Source organism: Castanea sativa, chromosome 8 (assembly GCF_040712315.1).
Source record: "Castanea sativa cultivar Marrone di Chiusa Pesio chromosome 8, ASM4071231v1".
NCBI lineage: Eukaryota > Viridiplantae > Streptophyta > Magnoliopsida > Fagales > Fagaceae > Castanea > Castanea sativa.
Genome location: NC_134020.1, coordinates 18,220,269 through 18,242,182, shown reverse-complemented (window position 1 = coordinate 18,242,182; position 21,914 = coordinate 18,220,269). Strand labels below are relative to the sequence as shown.

The window sequence follows — 21,914 nt, the reverse complement described above, 5'->3', positions numbered from 1 at the left end:
TGGCTTATTATCAGCAGAAGCTTAAACGAGGATATGATGCTCATGTGAAGCTAAGGCCACTAGCGCCTGGAGATTTGGTGTTGAGGAAAGTCGTGTGTACTGCCAAAAACCCAGCATGAGGAAAGCAAGCACCAAATTGGGAAGGACCATATCGGATCATCTCTGTAGCGGGCATAGGGTCATATCGATTAGCTGATCTAGATGAAAAAATTGTACAATGCCCCTGGAATGTAAACGACCTACCAAAGTATTATTATTAATAAAAAGTATTTTTATCATTCGTTGTTCAAATTATCAGTATGTGCTTGGGTTTATCTCTCATTATTTCTAAGTATGAAACAGAAACTTGGACATGCATGGTCCTCGGACCACATGCCTTGTAGAAATTGATATCCTATTGTTTGTTAAACAAAACCTTAGTTATGTTGGGTCTTCAGACCTTCTACTTTAGGGAAATTAACATTTCAAGTTACTATTTCTAAGTATCGAATAGAAACTTGGACATGCATGGTCTTCGGACCACATGCCTTATGGAAATTGATATCCTATTATTTGTTAAACAGAACCTTAGTTATGTCGGGTCCTCAGACCTTCTACCTTGGGGAAATTAACATTTCAAGTTACTATTTCTAAGTATCAAACAGAAACTTGGACATGCATGGCCCTCGAACCACATGCCTTGTGGAAATTGATATCCTATTGTTTGTTAAACAGAACCTTAGTTATGTCGGGTCCTTAGACCTTCTACTTTGGAGAAATTAACATTTCAAGTTACTATTTCTAAGTATCAAACTGAAACTTGGACATGTATGGCCCTCAGACCACATGCCTTGTGGAAATTGATATCCTACTTTTTGTTAAAAGGAAGTTTAGTTATGTCGGGTCTTCGGACCCTCTACTTGAATAGCTTCATGCCCCAAATTGAATTCTAAGTTAAGTTTTTGATTGTGTATTGCTGCATCACATATGTTATGCTCTTGAGGCATGATTTACAAGTATAAGCTAAGTATGTGTACTTTTATTTAAAGTTATGGCAAATTGAAATATTGGAAGTGGAGTTAGCCGTTCCATTCATTCATTTTTGCGCTGATGAGTATTTTCATACTAGAGATTGGAAGTCAAATGAAAATCAAACCAGTCAAAAGTTCTCATTAATTTCTGTTAATATACATTCAAAGCAAAAGCCTTAAAATTTGTTACATAACAAAAAGGGAAGAAGTCCTAACTAGCCTAAGCCCTAAGCCTTAGAAGGGGGGTCCTGCTCAGAAGTGCTGGCAGCCTCGGTTCATTTCAGCTCTATTTCAAATGAGGTATGGGCTTGTTTTCCCTTATTTGTTGCCGCTGGTAGAGGGACATTGGGCTCGGCACTTTGGCTCGTAGTCTTCTCGGCGCCATCGCCCTGTTCCTTTTCTTTGTTGGAACCCTCATGTTCTTTAGGAGTTGGAATGGGCTCTGGAATCATGGGAGGGAGCGTAGAAGACGCTGTCTCAGGGGCAGGTACGACAGGAGGAAGTTCTTCGATCACCTGGATGTCTTGGGGGAGCCAGATGTTTTCGGGCTTCCTCAACTCGGAGGTTGTGGGAATCCCTGCCACGTTTAAGGCTTCCTCCCACACTTGTTGACAATATTCCCGACACAGTTAGGCGAACTTCTCAGTTAGTTGGTTTTCTGTCGCCTCCACCCCTTCCCTGTAAGCGACCTTCTTCGCGGCCTCCATAGAGTCCTTGAAGGTACGAGCCTCATCCCTCATCCTAGCAAGCTCCTTCTTTAGGTCAGAGTTTTCTTGTTGAGTTTTGGATAAGTCTTCGTCCTTCTGACGAAGAAGCTTGCGTTGCCCCTCCACTTGGGTCCTCATTGTCTTCAGGCTGGCCTTGGCACCGTCCCTTTCCCTTTTTAGCTCTGCCAACTGTGTGGTTAGCTTCTCGTTCTGCGCAAGAGCTTGGCCTAAGGACTTCTCGGTCTCCTGCCTAAGCTCCAGTTCAAGTGCAGCTTTCTTCCGAGAATCTTCCACCCACTTCTCGGTAGCAAAGACTTCCTGAATGGCCTGTGGTGAAATATCAAAATAAATGCATTATTAGTAGCACGAGTCTAAAGTACATAAGAATGTTTCTTTCATTAAGGTGTAATGAAAGTAATAAAGTGAGGATAAGACTTAGATACTCACCAAAGCCAAGTCACTTTTTAGCGAAAGGAACAGATGCGGCTGGCTCATCTTGTCTAGGGCATCTATGTCCTTGGGCAGAAGAAGGGGACGTTCCAAGGCGTCAGCCAGGTGATGAGCGTGACCTTGTTGAAACGCCTTAATACTAGATTGGTAGGAGATTGGTGCCCCGTCCAGTTTCAGCTCGGGAGACCAGTTAGCTGGTGTACGGCGTACCTCGGTAAGGTCCCTGTTCTCCCCGCTTTCCACTGAAGAGGCACCTCCCTTGCCTTTGCTAGGTTTCTATTGTTGTTGTTGTTTCAGCTTCTTCTGCCTCTTCGCATCTGCCTCCTCGGCCTCACTCTTCCTCTTCTTCTTAGGCTCCGGAACAGGAGGCTTAGGATCGGAGGGAGGAGGGGGTGGTGGCAAGGACGGAGGGACCTGCGGCCCACCCGTTCTCTTTTGAGAGACTTTCGAGCCCCTCTTATTCATCAGCTTCCATAGAGCGTCCATATCTTCTTCTTCGGAGTTGGAATCAGGCTGTGCAATTACTAGACCTTGTATGCCTGAAGTTTCGGCGGGCGCGTGTTCTTCGTCCGAGAGGATGACGAGTGGATCTTCTCGAGGTCTCTCAACTTCCTCGAGTCGAAATTGGTCGATCTCCTAGTCTAACGATTTTTGCGAGGACCTTGGCTCTTCTTGGACGACAGTTGTCTAGGAATGTGCCGAAAGAGGAATCGCTGCAATCGGGCGAGAGAATAGGATGATGGAGGGATCGTCTGGGAGTTCGCGGTTAGAAAGGTAGCCGGGTCGTGCCACGTCTATCTTTCTGCGTCGTTTGTCTCCCACAGTGATCGCGTTGTCAATTTCTTGGAAGTCCACTGATAAAGGATCGTATCCTAGAATCAGGTGGGCAGCTCTCACTTGTAGGTCTTCATTGACAAAGACTTCGGAGCGAAGGACGCGATTTAAGTCTGCGACATTGCAAAAGCTTAGACGCGGACGTACGTGTTGTTTATCTGTGAAAGGAAACGTTTGAGAAGACGAGCATGGTTGGATTAGTGATAAATATCAAGAAAAAAGAAAACAATAATGCACAATATAATTCAAAAATGGCAAAAGTAATGGGATTGAGTCATGGGTTAGGAAATCTAACTCCTATCACCTGGCTCTCCCTATTCGATTGGGCAGTGAGGACCATCAAACCAATTTCCCGTGGCAATGAGATAGTCGTCTTTCATGCCTTTGTTGGATTTGGGAAGACAGGATATCAGCCTAACGACGCTAGACCTGGATTTAATGTAGTATCCTACACTTTTGAGTTTATGGCACTCATACATATAGGCAACATCATGCCATGTGAGGTTCAAATCCATTTGCTCGTTTAGAGTATCGACACAACCTAAGACCCTAAATACGTTTGGTGTGCACTGATTTGGGCATAACCTATGGTTACGTAGGTATTCGCTGGTTACATTTTTCATGGGGAGGGTCATCCCACCTTCTATGAAGGCAATCATGGGAATGATAACCTCTCCCTTTTTCCTAGCGTCACCTATGGCTTCTACTGGGCAATATTTCAAGCCTACGTCATGAGGAATCTGATATTTGGCCCTAAAACCCTCCATACCGGCGTCGGTATCAACTAGACACTTAAATCTACCCATTTGGTGGGAAGGAAACGAAAGTTTAAAGAAGGAAAGGGATCTAGATGATGGCCAAGTATAAAAGCCGAGAAGGAATGAGTAAGGAAAAGTGAGAACTTACGAGAGTTGATTAGGCGAGTCTTCACAAGCTTCTTGAGAGAAAAGATAATAATTGGCACTTAGATTTGATTGATTTCTGAAAGAATGGATGGAGATATGGGTTCCTAGGTGTTTTGACGTGCGGGAGGTGGCCTCAAAATTAAAACTCTCCAGCTTAAATTTTTAGAACAAACCTGGGCCGTTGGATGCATATCCCACCGTTGAACGTGGGGAACAAGATGTAACTTGCGGTCATAAATGCGTGCGTTCCGGGTTTCGAAGCGTCAGAGACATTTTCAGGAAATGAAAGGACCCCTACACGTGTGGCGGTTTGCAAAGTGTATGGAGGGTATGCTGTTTGGTTCAAAACTCTATTTCTCTCCTCGGATGGGAGGAAAAATAAAGTTTTGAGGGGCTATTGTGGGGGGTAAAAGTGCTTGAATAAACGTTTGGGTTTTGGGCCTGATTGGTTGGTATAAGTCTGTTTGGTCAGGATCTCTAGGCCCACCAGTCAAACCGCACTGTATTGGTCCGAGGAGTTGTCCGAGGAGGAGTATATCCTCGGACAGGCCCAGTAAAGACCTTGGGACTTGCTAAACGGCTTAGAGGCAGAATTCTGGAAGAACTGGTGGGTAAAAGTGTGGTCCAAGCACCCTTTAGAAGCAGGAACGTGTGAGAAATATCTGAGGAAAAAGCTGCTACCACCACATTAAAGGCTCTGCATCTACCTCCCTGATCGCATTAATGGAGAAATGACCTCTGAACAGTAGAATTTAGCCTTCCTGCTATTTTTTGAAGACTTCAAGAAGGTGGTGGATGAGACAAGTGTCTAAAAGGAGGATTTGTGTAACACGTGGACGAAACAGGGAAGAAGAAGAAGTATATAAGAAGACGAGAGAGGAAAGAAAGGAGGACCTTCTTCTGAGAAAAAAGGAACTAAGAATTGTAATCTTTGGCATAGAAAGAGAAATACTATACAAATTGTCCTCGGCTTATGTCCGAGGAGGTTTCTTTGTCATATTTATTTATCACTTGCATAGATTATGGCACTTTAGCCTGTTAATCAACTTTCAACATCCCAAACCTAGGTTTCAAACCCATACTCTACAAATTTCATTGTATAAGGCTCATTGGGCCTGAGCCCATCACTTATTTTTGGGTCCGGGTACAAATTGTGCACTTACAGTTTGGTAGCTCGATATTACAATGGAAGAGTGAGAATTTGATCCTTGAAACATGTGTTTCAAAAGTTGCTAGAACTCGCTTGGCAATATATTTTCTTTCCTATGAGTATCAAGTATTGATTCTTGTCTATATTATAACAAATAATTACACATAATTCTATTATCAAATATAAATATATTATAAATAAGCATATGAGAGCATCCACATCGATGGAGCTAAAAATTTTAGAATTTAGCACCTCAAAAAACTACCTTATCTATTTTAACACACAATTTCATAACACATTCTACATTAGTTCTCTTATTTTTTCCATCAGCCAAACACTATTCATTTTTTTATTAATTTCTTTCTCACTTCCTCTTTGCCACAAAAACCCAACAAAAGGCACAAATGTAATAATTTTTTTTTATCCCTTCTTGCTACAGTGAACTGCTAGTCTTAGTAGTTTAATGTAGCAAGTTCCCAAAAAAATATGGCTTTGACGCCATTGATGTTGGGCATTTTTTGGAGTTTGAGATGTTAAAAATAGCTTTATAGCTGTTTAACACCTCTATTGTTGATGCTCTAAGATATAAGTATAACAATAATTTCATTACATCATTTGAATTTTGAACCACAAACATATTTACAGTGATATCTATAAATATAAGGCAAAAATGCAAAACTGACCCTCTAACTTTTACCTTTTTTCATTTCAGTTCTATAACTTTAAGTTTTGTCAATTCAGTCTTTTACCTTTCAATTTTTCTCAATGTAAGGCTCTATTAGGGTTCGGTTAGTGCTGCCGTTTACTACCACTGAAACAATGGTGTTTTAGATTTTTTTTTTTTTATTTAATTTAGAATTCTTTTCACACTAGCTGCACATCCTCTACATGTGATTCACTGCCATACACACACAACACAGAAACACAACCAATTAGCAAAATACATAGCAATATTAGAGAGAGAGAGAGAGAGAGAGAGAGAGAGAGTTCGTACTCCAACATCGAGTACAATCACATCAGACGGCAATGCAGAAACCTCCTGGGCTCCACTGTTAACCAAATTCGCCTTGGCATCTCCACCATTCGATCCACCTCCACTGCCACTGCTCTCTCCGCCAACCCTGCCTCTACAACCAGAGGCGAACGAAGCAGCGGAGCTAGCAACGCACTCCAGACGGCGCCGTACTGGAGGCACTAAAGCAGCACACAATTTCATCAGCGAAGAAGAAGAGGAGGTGAAAGGATTGCCGTGGCGGTAATTGGTGGAAATGCATTGGAATCGGCGAGTCAAGAGTTGGAGCTACCAATAAGGCAAGGTAGAGCAAAACTTGGCTGGAGCTGGAGCTACGGAGTACACCCATCACCAATTCAGTCAAGGTAGAGCAGCGAGGGTGGTGGTGGTTACACGACGAGCAGAGTAGCAAGGGACGGTGAGGTATGGCGGTGGTTTATTCAGTCTCTCTCTCTCTCTCAAAGTTGCATGGGTTAGGGATTTGGGTTCTTTTGTTCTAATTCAGGGGAAGGGGAACACATCGTTCCCCTTAGTTTTTTTTTTTTAGAATTTTCTTATTTTCTTTTAATTCCAAATTAAAAAAAAAAAAAACAAAAAATCTAAAACGGCGTTTTTTCGGTGGTAGTAAACGGCAGCACTAACTTAACTCTAATGGAGCCTTACATTGAGAAAAATTGAAAGATAGAGAACTGAATTGACAAAACTGAAAGTTATAGGACTGAAATTAAAAAAAAAATGTAAAAGTTAGAGGGTCAGTTTTGCATTTTTGCCTAAATATAATATAAAATAGTGGTCTATTAGAATTGCCTTGTAAACCACATTTATACCAGCTATTAGACATTTTTATTTCAAAAAATATTTATTTTACAACCTTAAAATTTATTTTATCTATTTTACTATACCATTTTACAACTCACCCAAAATCCTAATGATGATGCATAAAAATTAGTAGGCTGAAATATTTTGGACTATGGTAATGATTGTGAAACCTGAAAAGAAAGAAAGAATTGTCAGAGTGATCGGAGTAACCTGGCCAAGGAGCTTCTGACGGTTAAATCAGTTTTCTCTTTAAAACACACAGATGGGAAATAGTGAATGGTAAAAACCTACCTTGGGTGAATAGGGCTTGTTCCTTTTATAGAGAGTTGGAAGTGGGTCTACTTGTTTGGATCCACCACAATCATGGATGATGTGGGTGGTTAATGGATGAAATGGGGAATGTGGAGCAGACTATAGGGAATTCTCTCCACGTTTTAGCAGTAGTGCATTATGGTTTGATTACATGGAGCCTTATGAAAAGTTTTCTTGTAGAATTCACCAAGTATTTGATGTGAATGAAATATATACAATAAAGTACCATCAGATTTGCATAGTTAGCCTTATTTTTATATTATTTTGTGACTAATTATATATTATATATGTTTTGTGGAAAATAAAGACTATTCAAGATTGAGAGGCTGAACAAGTCCGAAGTTGAATGCTAGGTGGGCCAGGCCGATTATAAAGCCAACGTGGTGGGCTTTGGAAATCAATCACTAATTGAATTGTTATTGTGGGCCTCCGTATTACTTCCCCAAAACTTGTACCTGAAGTCTTAGCGGTGGCATGAAATATGAAATCCTTGTTCTACATGTATTAGGAGGAGAGAATAGTGTGTGGCTATTTTTCATATATAGGCCTCTAGGTTAGATTGTTTAAGGGGCGGCTAGGACTTGAGCGCAGGCAGCAGCACGTAATTTCTTTTAGGGCTTTTCTCTGCCACTTTGACTATTTCTTTCTCTATTTTATTTGATTAGCTGAATGTTTAGTATTTTATTTTTATGTTTTATTTCAATTACTATGAGTAGCTAAATTTATAATTAAGGTTGAGGATGAAACTTTGTTAAGGATTATCAGTAATATTTATGTGATTTGATTTTTCCCACAATAGCTGTTCTTTAATGATTTAAGTTGTTCTTGCTTCACATCAATTGACTAAGATAAGATTCTAAATATGAGTTCAATCAAGTTTTTCTTATGATTTAGGATTTATCTTAATTAATTGAATGCTTGGATTATTGTTTTGATTTTAAAATTGGATATCTCTTGTGATTTGTTTGTTAATGGATACAATTGATGATTTGATTTTAAACTTAAGAAGCGAAGAAGAACATGCTTTTGATTTTTAAAATAAGGATTTTAATGATAATATTTTCCATGATAGCAAGATTGATTTCTAGATTATCATATAGTGGTTGAGAAAAATTAATGATCATAAATATATGCTGATATGACTTACAAGGCAGATTCCAAAACCTTAATTCATTTCCCTTGATTGTTTACATTTTTTTATTGTTTTTATATCTTTTGCTTAGTTTAACTATTTGCTTAATTTTATTATTTGCTTAGTTTATTTAATTTCAAAACAAACAATTTTTATTAAACTAGATTAGGATTAATTTGGTTAAGACTTGATTAATTTTTCTACATTCATACAAGTCCCTGTGGGTTCAACCTCATTCTTGTCAACTATACTTTGGTACAGTTCGTAGACTTGTGAGTACTTTAAAATTGCACAACAGTATTTCTTGGTCGTTCATGCCTTTGTGTCAATCCTAGATGACAATCATTAAATAGTCTTGTCATCTTGTGGACAAGTATAGGTCATACATGATACCACTGTTGGGATTTTCTCCTCTTAAGGTTTCCTGGATGCAATCAGGCTATGGTTGTGATTGGCTACCTGGGCGACCACTATGTACGAATCTTGTTGGACTTGAGCCCCATCACCTCATTTCTAGCTTTACATATAACTTATTAAAATAATATAAACTACACCATCAAATAATAGAAAAAATTAATTATCAAAAGAAAGAGAGAGTGAGTATATTTTTTCTTTACAATCCCCTAAAACTTACCGTTCATGGTTACTAAAAGTTTTTAATAACCCACACCGGGATAAAACTCAATTTGAGCAAATATAATTTTTAGCAATTCACACTCGGATAACATCGTTTTTTTAGTTTTAGTATTAAAAATGGGTTGTGTTAATAGGCATCGTAAGGTGCCCGTTAATTGCAGCCTATTGTATTTTTTTTTTTTTTTGGGTGGTTTTAAAGCTGTGGGGTCAGTTTTATAAAGAGAAAAAAAATATAAAAATATATTGTGGGGTCAATTCTACATTTTTTTTTAATTTAATTTTTTTATTAAATGAGACTCAAATTTAATACAACCTTAATAACCACCGCACTGCTCACATTAACATTTGCCTTACAAAATTACTACATGATGAATTTTAAAAGCGTCCGGTTAATATATGCTCGTAGGGTACGTATTAACCATCCATTTTGGAAAAAATTATATAAAAAATTATTAAAATAATAAATTTCTTTTTCATTTTTTCATAAATTTTTTTAAAAATGGTTTACTAATATATAGGCTAACGCACATACACAAGTAAATCCCATTTTAAAATAGACTCAAAAGAGGAAGCTCATCGACTATCACTAGCAAACAAATAGTGGTCCCATTGTAGTTGTGGGGGCTATAAAAAAAAGGCACCAATCTCAATCATGAAAGTGGTTCAGGCTGCAATGTGACGTTGCAGAATCCAACACTATCAAAGCTTTCTTTTTGCTTTTCAAAGTAATGGTGGAGTGATGGGGGACGAGACTTTGAGCTCGATCATGAATGGGTTTAGCCAGGGACGGACCTACACTAGGGCAAGGGGGGCCATTGCCACCCCCCCCCCCCCACCCCAAAAAAGAAAAAAAAGAATAAGCTAGTGTATATATATGTGATGAAATTTTAAATTTTGGTTCTAATAGTCCCCCAATTAAAAAAAAAAAATCTGGTATATATATGTAATTTGAAAAATTAAGATTTGCCCTTAAATATATATATTTTTGGATCTCCTCTGAAATAGCATCGAGTTCCATTTTGATAAATGTGTTGAAATGTTTAAGAAATATTTATTTTATATGTTATATTTTGTTGACATTTTTATACTATCAAATATTTAAGAAACACTTATTTTATATGTAGTATTTTATTGAATATGAAATAAATATTTGTTTTTATTTAAAAAAAAAAATTGTTTTAATTTGTCCCCCTCACGTTCGAACCTTGATTCCGTCCTTGGGTTTAGCCACTCACAACGCATTCGCGATCTATTAGTAAAGTAAGTATTTGTTTAGTAATTGTGATTCTCACACCCGGATAACATCATAAATACAATTATTAAATCTAAAAATAAAATGAAATAAAATATATAATAAAATAGCACTACAATATGAAAGCAAGCTGTAAGCCACAAAGTATGCTTTTAAACGAGTGGTGTTAGCTACACTCTATCATCTCAAACCCAACAGAGAGACGTTTCAATTCGCGGAAGGGATTCGGGTTGGCAAACCAGCAAGTGGTGGAGGAGTTGCAAGGTTGCGGCGGCGTAAGGGATTTGGCTAATCTGATTTAGGTTTTTTTTTATTATTTGTTTGTTGGGTATTTATAAGAGCACTCTTGATTTGAGTGAGCCACCTTAGCTTCGCCTCTCAGACAGTCTACTCCATAATCCACAGACCCAATACCTCCATCTCAGTTGCCATCAAAATACCGATATGAATTCCGCAAAAACGGAACCATCAACCATCTGCCACATGGTAGCAATGCCCTATCCCGGTCGAGGCCACATCAACCCTATGATGAACAGCTGCAAGCTACTGGCTTCAAAAAGCACCGATATTCTCATCACCTTCGTCATCACCGAAGAGTGGCTCGGATTCATCGGCTCAGACCCAAAGCCAGCTAATATACGCTTCGCCACCGTACCCAACTGCATACCTTCCGAGAAGGGTCGTGGGAAAGATTTTGCTGGCTTCGTGAAAGCCGTCAATACGATGATGGAAGAGCCATTTGAGGAGCTCCTGGACCGGCTTGAGCCACCGGTGAAAGCCATCGTGGCTGATACTTATGTATACTGGCCTATCGCCTTGGGCAACCGAAAGAATATTCCAGTGGCCTCACTTTTTCCGATGCCGGCGATGGTATTCTCTATGTTTCATCATTTTGAACTGATCGTGCAGAACCGGCATTTCCCTGTTGATTTGTCCGGTACGTTTTTTTTTCTCCCTGTTCGGGTATTGGGAACGATACATGTGAAAAGTAACTAGTGGGGTCCGTTCATTTACTTTATTATTATTTTTTTTTTTAACTTGCCTCGCTAGGTTAACATTTTTTATTTTTCCTGTAATAATATACCTTTTTCAAAAAGAAAAAAAGAAGAAGAAGAAAAGAATAATGCCTTATCCACGCTCACGTGAAATTCACAACATTTTTACGAGGCAGTTTCAATTTTTTCTTTTTTGGAGTTTCATCAATAGCTTTAAATTAAAAGAAATTTAATAAAAATAGAATTTGAATATATTGATTATCAATAAAAAAAACACATACACATACACATACACACGCTACAACTACATGAAGTTTTATAATTTTCTTTTATGAATTTTTATATTTTTAAAAATTGTTACATGATAATTGACTACCATTTATCATTATCTATTGTTATTATATGTAAATGTGACAATTTTATTTTATTAAGTTGTATAACATTTTTATTTTTATGCTATTGTTATTATCCGTTGTTAATTGTTATTATAAATACACTTTTTTTTTGAAGACAAGACCATTACTCATGCATTCATATGTAATCGGTCATGATGCAAAGCATTTACAGCAGGTGGGGGCTCATCTTCTATCCAATACATATCTTCCACAATGTCCTTAGCAAATCTAGCTAAAGAATGAGCCATTATGTTTCCTTCTCTTCTTACACAACTAAAACCAACAGATTGCCTCCTCGAAATAAAATGTCTAATATCATCCACAATATGGCCTAAGAAAGAATTATTTGGTGTAGTAGACGATATAGCCCTTATAACATTTGAGTTATTACCCTTAATAACCAGATTTGAGAATCCGGCCTCTATAGCAAATTCCAAGGCTTTTCTGCATGCCAAAGCTTCTGCATAATCACTATTGTGTACAAATTCTCCCTTTGCAGCCATCCCAGCCATTACCTCACCAGCAAAGTTTCTAATAATCGCACCTACCCCAGAACAATTCAGGTTCGAGAATACTGCAACATCAAAATTCAACTTATAAACATCTTGTGGAGGAGGCTTCCAACAGTTGCTGCCTGGTGCTACACTTGAAATCACCAAATGTGCTTGAGCTCTCTTATAGTCCTCTAGCAATTCTGCTGCACGAGTTGTCAACCACCTTGGGTTCTTTAGTTGTCCTGCATGCACTACCACATTTCTTTGAGTCCATATAAACCAAGCTTGAACAAGGAAAAGTTCTAACTCAGCTGTTGCTAATTTGTCCACCAAGGCATCAAAAAGCTGCAAAAAATCAAAATGGTTAGTTTGAAATTTCTTCAGCATCGTGAGACTCCCTGCCCACACATCTTGGGTTGCACCACACCCCCATATGACATGTAGAACATCTTCGGGTACACTCTTACAGCAATGGCAAATAGCATCCAAAATGATTTTGCGCTTTGCAAGATTCACCCGGGTTGGAAGTATATCATAGCTAACTTCCATAATGCATTCCACACCTTCTGCCAGCCACTTCTAGTCAATGCTTTAGCTCGATTTGCATTCCCTAGCACCTGTCTTGATAAATGATACCCAGACCAAACTGTATACTCACCTTTCTTATTATGCAGCCACACCAAACTATCCTCCACAACCTGTCGACTCAGGGGAATTCTGCAGATAGCTTCAGCTTCCTCCCTATTAAACTTGGCCATCAATATATCTCTCCTCCACACGTGTATATCCTAATCAATAAGATCTGACACTTTCCAGCCCTTCTTTATATCACTCACCGGATGTAAAATTGTATTTGAAGGATAATGTGGGATCCATTTATCTTTTTTGACATCAATGGACTCACCATTACCTACTCTCCAGCAGCACCCACTCCTCAAAATTGGCAAGGCAGACATCATGCTCTTCCAAACAAAAGAGCTGTTAGGTGAGTCTTTCGCATGTAGAAAATTGCATCGATGGAAATATCTGGCTTTGAAGCATTTAAATAGTAAGGACTCTTGATTTTTTAGCAGCCTCCACCCTTGCTTGGCTAGCATGGCCAAATTAAAATACCTCAAGTCTCTAAAACCTATTCCCCCTTCCTTCTTTGGTTGAGTTAAGTTATCCCAACTCTTCCAATGAATTTCTTGTCATTGCCAACTTGACCCCACCAAAATTTAGCACACAAAGAGTTTAGTTCATCACACAACCTTACCGGAAGTTGAAATACTCTTATGGTATAAGTAGGGATGGCTTGGGCAACTGCCTTGATAAGTACTTCCTTCCCCGCCTTGGACAACATTGTCCCTTTCCAATCCTGCAGCTTTTTCCAAACTCTATCCTTCAAGAAAGAAAAGCTTTGGTATTTTGCTCGACCCACCAACATGGGGAGACCTAAATAAGACTCGAAACGCTCCACCTCCTTCACTCCCAAAAGTGATACAATCTCATCCCTTTGGCTGCCACGGGTATTACTACTGAAGTATACCGATAATTTTTCCATATTAATACATTGGCCTGAAGCATTAGCATATGTCTGAAGCATATCGTTAATCACCTCAACCTCACTAGAATTAGCTTGACAAAAGAGAATGGAATCATCTGCAAACATTAGATTGGAGAGTGTTGGTGCTCCTCTACATATAGAAACACCCTTGATGCACCTATCCATCTCAGCTTTAGCCAGCAAAGAAGTGAACCCCTCAGCACACAATAAGAACAGGTATGGTGATAATGGATCACCCTGACAGAGCCCCCTAGATGGGCTGATATTTCCATATGACTTCCCATTTATGAGAATGAAAAAGATGGTGTGGAGATACACCCCATCACCCAATTAATCCAAGTCACTGGAAAACCCAATTTAGCCGTAATACCTTGCAAGAACTACCACTCAACCCGGTCATATGTCTTACTAATATCAAACTTCAAAGCAAGGGCTCCTTTTTTGCCTTTTCTCCAAGCATGCATTGTGTGTAAAGTTTCACATGCCACCAATACATTGTCTGTAATGAGCCTTCTTGGAACAAAAGCACTTTGTGTAGGGGAAATAATATTTGGGAGAACTTGTTTCAACCTGTTTGCCAAAACCTTGAAAATGATCTTGTAAATAACATTACATAAGCTAATGGGTCGGAAATCAGACATTTTTTCTGGAGACTTTATTTTTGGAATCAACACAATATGTGTATGATTTATAGCAGGAACCATGATATCAGAATTAAAATAATCCAGCACAGCATTAACAATAGAAGTACCCACTACATGCCAAAACTTTTAGAAAAAAAGTGCATTCATACCATCAGGTCCGGGTGCTTTAGTTGGTCCCATTTGGAATAGTGCAGCCTTGATCTCATCAGCAGTAAAGTCACTAGTCAAAGTCTGTTGCATTTCTAAAGTCAACTTCTGGGACACAGTATTGAGGCAATCATCAATCTGGGAACATGTACCTGCAGTAAACAAGCTACCAAAGTAATTAGTCGCCACAACAGCTATGTCTTCCTCTCCTCCATTCATACACCATCCGGATTTTTTATTCCCTGTTTATGATTACTCCTTCTACGTTGTGAGGCCTTTGAATGGTAAAATTTTGTGTTTTTGTCTCCATGTTTTAACCAAGCTGCTCTAGATCTCTGAGCCCAAAAAGCTTCCTATTTCAGTAGTAAATCATCCAAAGTCTATCCCTAAAATTCAGCCCTTGATACTTCAGTAGTCTCCTCCATATTCAACACTTCCAACCTTTTCTGAAGCTGTTTTATCTCTTTTGTTTTTGGATTTGTTTTTGCTGAATCCCAAGCCCTTAATACTTCACTACAATTATTAATTTTATGGACAACCTGCTCCAACCCGCCATCAACCTCACTAGTCACCCATGCATCCGCCACTACATCTTCACACTCCTCCCAAAGCAACCAATTTTCCTCAAACTTAAAACCTTTCTTACCCCTTCTCGGCTTCAGCTGCTTTGTTTGGAGAACAATGGGTAAGTGATCGGATTCATGAGGGGGGAGGTGGGTTCTAGAACACAACTGAAACTTGTCTCGCCAAGCCTTTGTTGCCACTGCTCTATCTAACCTGAGTTTTGTGTTTGCATCCCGTGGTCTATTATTATTCCAAGTATATGGATAGCCCTTAAACCCCAAATCTTCCAAGTTACAATACTCCAAGGCAGCCCGGAATGATTCTATTTGGCTCATGAGAGGTGGTCTCTTACTAAGCTTTTCTGTAGATTGAGTTATTGCATTAAAATCACCAATACACATCCAAGGTTCCCCACAAAAGTCTTAAGGTGCTTCAATAATTCCCATGACTTGTACCGCAGATTAGTTTTTGGCCAACCATAGAAACATGTCAGCCACCACTCAAAACTATCTTCTTCCTTTACCTTCACAAGGATATGATTAGCTGTAAAATTAATTAAATCTAGTACCATACCTTCCTTCCAAATCAAAGCCAACCCGCCACCCATATCAGGATTTTTAACAATAATCCTATTCGGATACGGCACCTCACCATACAACCTATTAAAACCTTCCTTATCTAGTCTTGTTTCCATCAAGAAACACACATTGGGAACTTGTTCCCTCACAATTTTGCAAAGGCTTCAACCTGTCTAAGGGTTCCCAAGCCCTTGGCAGTTCCAGCTTAAGATTTTCATTGCTTCCGGCAAGGGTGATCGTCCACCCTCGCCGATATATCCTTAACATTTGAAATTAACTTCTCACGCTTAACTTTCTGAACTTCCTCCTCTGTACGTGCAAGGGAAACGTTAGATAGCTGCTCAGTAACTCTTTTCCCTAGTATTTGCCCCTCAAGTGCTTTAGTAAAACTGCCCAGCCCATAGTCCATGCGTATGATCCTTGTCCAGGTGGATTGCTGCTTCGGCCCATGCTTCCCATGCAACCCATCAACGTGTTCTGCTTGTATCCCATCCACAATTGGATTTATGTTGCTCACTGCCGTGTCAACAACAGTATGAGTAGAGTCACTCTTATTCTCAACTTCTATAGGTAGCGAAGTATCATCCCCATCATCCACGCCTTTTTTTCCAGAACTCATCATCTGAAGGTTCGGTTCTATCCCTTGATTCTCGGCTTGGGCATCATGCTGGGAGAAATCATCTCCTAGATTCTCGGACTTCCATGCACCCATCTCCTCCTCTGCAGCGTCCTTCCGTGGTGGTGATCTCAGACGTCCACCAGCAACCTTCAACCAATCCCCATATTGATACTCAATTTGCCCCCCATTTTTCTCCACAGCATAGTGACTAGCACAGTGGCGTAAGTCATGGCCAAGCAACCCACAATAGTGACAAAATATAGGCAGCCTCTCATACTTAAAGCTCACCCATGTACGCACACCATCTGAATCTGCAGTAAACCCACCACGCCTCAAAGGCTTTGAAATAGGCAGTGCAACCTGGACCCTCATGAAGAAATTCTGCATGTCTTGTCTTCGACGCCTTTCTACCTCTTCCACAGTACCCAGCCGACTCCCTACCTCCCTTGCTACTTGAGAAGAGATCATATCAAATGGCGTCCCCCAAATCTGGACCCATAAAGAAGCACATTCAAATTTTACATTACTAGCAGTCATCCCCTTTTGCCATCTCTTTAGCATCAGTAATTGATTATCGAAGCACCATGGACCCCCTTTCAGAACTCGGCTCAGATCAAAATCAGTCTGAAACTTGAACTGAAATAAATTCGTTCCCACCTCTATAATTTGCAAACCTGACTGCATCCCCCATACTTTCCTCAGTGTAGCCATAGCAGCCCTTTTATTAAATGTCTTGCAAGTAAGAAATTTGCCAATTAAACTCAGATTACAACTCTCAATCTCAGGCAGCCTGGCCTCCTCAGGTATCATAATAGTTTCTTCCTCCTCCATAGTGAGTTTCATATTCCCCAAGCTAGCAATCACCTCCTCCGCCATAATAACAAAATGTTCAAACCCCGGCAAAAGAAAAAGAAATAAAAATTCAGGCCCTTAAGGCTACACCTAAGGGAGGAATACCCGCTTTGAAAGCGAGAGAGAAGGCTCCTACGTGAGGAGAGCTTTCGTTGTTATTCTACTACTCATAAAATCATTTCAATTTAAACTAAATAACAAAACTCAACTGGAATTGTACCAATTATTGCTCATACATATTCATACATAAATAATATATTAAATGTCTAGTTGTCTACTTAACCAATCAAATGCTTGAATACTCATTAATGTTACTATTATATTTATATTATACATACACATTCATACAGATAACATTAGAATAAATTAAAAATTAAAAATAATGCATAAAATCAGTATCAAGCATACATTTATACACATAATATAAATTTATAATAGAGAGATGCTCACAACTCACAAACACTCATTCTTTACTTTTAGAATTTGGGAGAGAGAGAGAGAGAGAGAGAGAGAGAGAGAGAGAGATGTCTGTGATCAGGGTGATGTGATCAGTGTGTGCAAAAATATTTTTAAGTGTAAATTTGTATTTTGAAAAGATTTTTAAGGGTAATTAAATATATATATTGGTTTGAACCCTTTGGTTAGCAAACTTGTAATGATTTTAATTTTTTGATATAAGATAGAAATTCTACTCTAACCTAATCTAAGTGTAAATGTGTGTAAAACTCCATCTCGAAGACTTGAACCCTAGTTCTTACTCCCTACATCCCACAAGTACTTATACTTGTAGAGTGACCATTGTGCCAAGGGTATGTGGTGGTGTAATGGTTTTAATTTGAATCAACATGCCATAACTGACATTACATTTTTACTCACTACTAAGAATTTTCAACATCAATAAATATAAAAAATTGTCAAATTTAATGTGTCTATAAACTTTCTAAAAAAATATAATAGGAGTTCGGTTAGCATGTGCCCTTAGGAAATTTATTAATGGATCATTTTAGGAAAGTATTGTTATCATTTTTATGGAAAATATAAAAGTTAAAAAAAAAAGTTACTTTTTCCTTTTTTTTTTTGAGTAAAAAGTTTAATTTTTGTTTTAAAATTAATATTCTTAGAACATCTGTTAACTTTTCTTGATATATATATATAAGATCATAGGTTATATCAATTCATAAGTTCTGGTTTTTGTAAAATATCTTTTACATATATTTCATTTTTCTCAAAAAAAAAAAAATAAAATTGAGAATCTAAAAGCACACACAGTTACCAAAAAAAAAAAAAAAAAGTGTATGCGTAAGCCAATGAATCATTAATAAATGTACTTTCTTCCTTGCAAAATGTATATTACAGTTCATAATTGTGTATGTGCCCGTAGGCCACACTTTACATTACCCCATCATACCAACACACATTTATTTTAAAACAAATAAAAGTCAATTAGTTGAAGTAATAACTTAATCTACATAAAAAAAAAAAAAAAACTTAATGGTTGCAACTCACCAATTCATTACATTGATTTATCAAAAAAAGTTAAAGATCTTTATTGTTTGACACTTTTTGAGTTGTCCATAATATTAAGGGTGTATTTGTTTGAAGGTAAAATAGGGTAGATGGAAAATTTTGGAGAAAAAATGGGAAGGAAAACTTTTATGGAGTGTGTTTGGTTGAGTAGGAAGGAATGAAAATAAATGGTGGGGCTCAAGTGTTTTCTCTCCGAGTCTACCAAAATATTTTATCTCCAAAATAAAGAGAAAATTGAGTGAGGATGAATATTTTTCTTAATTGACAAAATTGCCCATATTTATGTACACACTGCAGGCTTCTTCATGATGCCTTTATTATTATTTTTTCTTCTCCCTTGGACAATAAACGTTGCCATTTTTTTTTCCTGGAAACGTTGCCTTTTTTTTTTTTTGACATTCTGAATACGTTTGGATCTAGCTTCTTTTAGCTGCGTCCACGTTTTGTTTTGTTTTTTTTTTTGTTTTTTTTTCAACGCGTGTTTGTTACTGTTCATTGGCCATGAACAGTGATTTTAGGCCAATGAACAGTAACTTCTGGAATGAACAGTGTTTTTTACTTCTTTAAAAATTATTTTGCTACAGTGTTTTCAGTTTTCAGCAATAAGTTCTATCCAAACGGACTCTCTAAGCCTGCACGTGGCCTTTTTTTTTTTGGTAGTAACGTTGCCTTTTCTTTTCCTTTATTTTTTTCTATTTATTTTTTCTTTTGACTTTCTAGGGCTTAGGCATGATAGTTGTTTTTTTTAACCTAGACGTGAATCTTTTTTGGGACATTATTTTTATTTTTTCAATAAATTTGGGCGATTGCTCTTTTTTGTGGTTATTTGTCAATTTTTTTGTTTTAATTGAGCATCATTTTTTAACAAGGTTATATAAGTAAATTTATTTAAACTTATTTTTTCTATCCCTCTTGTGGGGGTATGGGCCTAAAGGGGTCTGGATGGTCCATCCACAAGGGTTTGGGCCTAAATGACCTAGAATAACTCTCATGCCCAAAGCCCAGGATTGTTGGGCTAGAACTGTCCCACTAAGAGGCACGCGCAGATTGGGACACAATGGTTGGTAGAGCCACTTTAACTGGGGTCATGTTCGGCCCAGCATAGGTACTAACTGGTGGGCTCGATAAGAAAACAAGGGTAATTCAGGTCAATGACTGAATGCTAAATAATGTCCTTGGAGAATATGCCACCGAGCACTAGATGGCATCTAGAATAAGTTACGAGGGAATCCTGAAAGTTGTGAGGATCCCTGGAGATTTACATGGATGTGGAAGGACGTGTGTAACAGGAAAATAATGATGACCAACCCACTAACTAAGTGCTATAAAAGGTGGAAGAGACAGAGAGTAAAAGGGTTGGTGTAATCAAGACTAAAATAACAAAAGTTTATAAACGAAATAACCTTAATATAACAAAAGTTGATGGGCTTAATTGAATAAACTTAATATAACAAATATAACAAAAGTTGCTGTAAAAACCTTAATATAACCTTAATATAACAAAAGTGTATGTAAAAACCTTAATTGAATAAACTTGAAAGTAAAAGGACTAAAATAAATGAAAATAAAATTAAAGAACTGAAATGAATTTTGGTGAAATATAGAGGTGAGTTCTACATTTTAGTTTTAGTTTTTTTTTATTTTTATTTTATTTTTATTTTTTTTAAAGTAAGATAATGTTAATTGAATCAAAAAGGGACCTAACTCCCACCTACAACGCAGTAAGCCCGAAAAAATAAAAAATAAAAAAACCAATCAAAACACTAGACAACAGAAAAGGTTGCAAATCAGATCACCCACACTAGACTTTTGTAACTATTGTTAGTTGTGAACTTGTAATGTTATATTCCAGATTATATGTTTCAACCAAAGACAGCGTCTTTGTTTATTAAATAAATAATGTCTCCGTTTCTACCAAAAAAAGAAAAAAAGACAGCGTCTTTAACAGCAATCAAAGATTGGCACTAAAAAAAAGATTGGCACAACAAAATTCTACTAAAGAAACCCAAGCTTAGCGTTGTGTGTGTGTGTATATATATTTTCCCTCTTGTTCCAAAGCAGTTTCTAGTTAGTCGTTACAATTTTTAGGCTTTTCACTTATATTGCTCTCTATGTGTGTCTATGCCATGTGATTAATTAAGAACGGGGTGATGAGCTTGTGGACTACATCCCTGGAGTTTCTACTTTACGTATTGAAGATCTTCCCTCCTTTACATATGGAGATGGTCGACTAGTCTTGCCTGGAGTCCTGGAATGTATTTCAAGCGTGTCCAAGAAAGCGCAGTATCTTCTATTGACTACCTTTCACGAGCTTGAAGCTGAAGCCATTGACGCTTTAAAAGCCAACTTTCCTATCCCTGTCTACCCTATCGGTCCTGCCATACCTTACTTAGAACTTGAAGAAAAGAGTGCTTCTATAACTAATGCTAACAATGGTGTCAACTATATCCTGTGGCTTGATTCTCAACCTCCATGTTCGGTGTTGTACATCTCAATGGGAAGTTTCCTTTCGGTTTCAAATGCTCAAATGGATGAAATAATTGGTGGTATACAGGACAGTGGTGTTCGGTGCTTGTGGGTGTCACGTGGAGAAATTGGTCGGTTCAAGGATTGTAGTGGTGATATGAGTCTAGTGGTGCCTTGGTGTGACCAATTGAAGGTGTTGTGCCACTCTTCAATAGGAGGGTTTTGGACACATTGTGGCTGGAATTCCACTCTTGAGGCTGTTTTTGCTGGTGTACCAATGCTTACGTTTCCCATATTTTGGGATCAAGTCCCAATCAGTAAACACATTGTGGAGGATTGGAAGATTGGATGGAAGGTTAAGAAAGATGTTGGAGTTGTGACAAGAGGCGAAATTTCAGAGCTTGTCAAAAGGTTTATGGATAACAAAAGCGATGAGATGAATGCGATGAAGCAAAGAGCAAAAGAACTTAAGAAGTCAAGTCGACGAGCAATTGCAAAAGGTGGGTCATCTGATGCAAATCTTGATGCTTTTATTAGAAATATTTCAGAAGCCCACGGTCATTAAGCATTTTTGTAATTTATAGTATTCATTGGTCAATTCATATGTAGAATTTTATTGTAATTTCATTACGATCAGTGTGGTTTTAGACACTTTATTCTTCGACAATTTCTTTAAAAATAAAAATTGAAAATGTCACACAAAATGCGCCAGATTATTTGCATGCAGTGAAAATGTGAAATTAACGTCTTGTAACTTTTACTAGTTTAAATATTTTGTTAGATGAGTTTGATTTGAATTTAAAAAGTGTGGTGATATGTGAAAATTGAATTTCAACTGTTGTGAAAAATGAGAGGTGCTACGTTCACA

General features: G+C 38.0%; 1 protein-coding gene across 1 annotated transcript; it reads left to right on the top strand.

Annotated features, from left to right (window-relative positions):
* The first annotated feature begins 10,367 nt into the window (after positions 1–10,367).
* Positions 10,368–21,750, top strand: LOC142607731 (UDP-glycosyltransferase 87A2-like). Its single transcript, XM_075779336.1, has 2 exons — positions 10,368–11,156; positions 20,722–21,750. The coding sequence occupies exons 1-2, from the start codon at positions 10,664–10,666 to the stop codon at positions 21,609–21,611; spliced, it is 1,383 nt and encodes a 460-aa protein (XP_075635451.1). The 5' UTR covers positions 10,368–10,663; the 3' UTR covers positions 21,612–21,750.
* The last annotated feature ends 164 nt before the right edge of the window (positions 21,751–21,914 follow it).

Excerpts from the sequence above, each read along its gene's own strand:
- LOC142607731 (XM_075779336.1), top strand. The coding sequence starts at position 10,664 with ATGAATTCCGCAAAAACGGAACCATCAACCATCTGCCACATGGTAGCA. Across the intron at positions 11,157-20,721 it reads TTTCCCTGTTGATTTGTCCG|AACGGGGTGATGAGCTTGTG; the intron begins GTACGTTTTTTT and ends TGATTAATTAAG.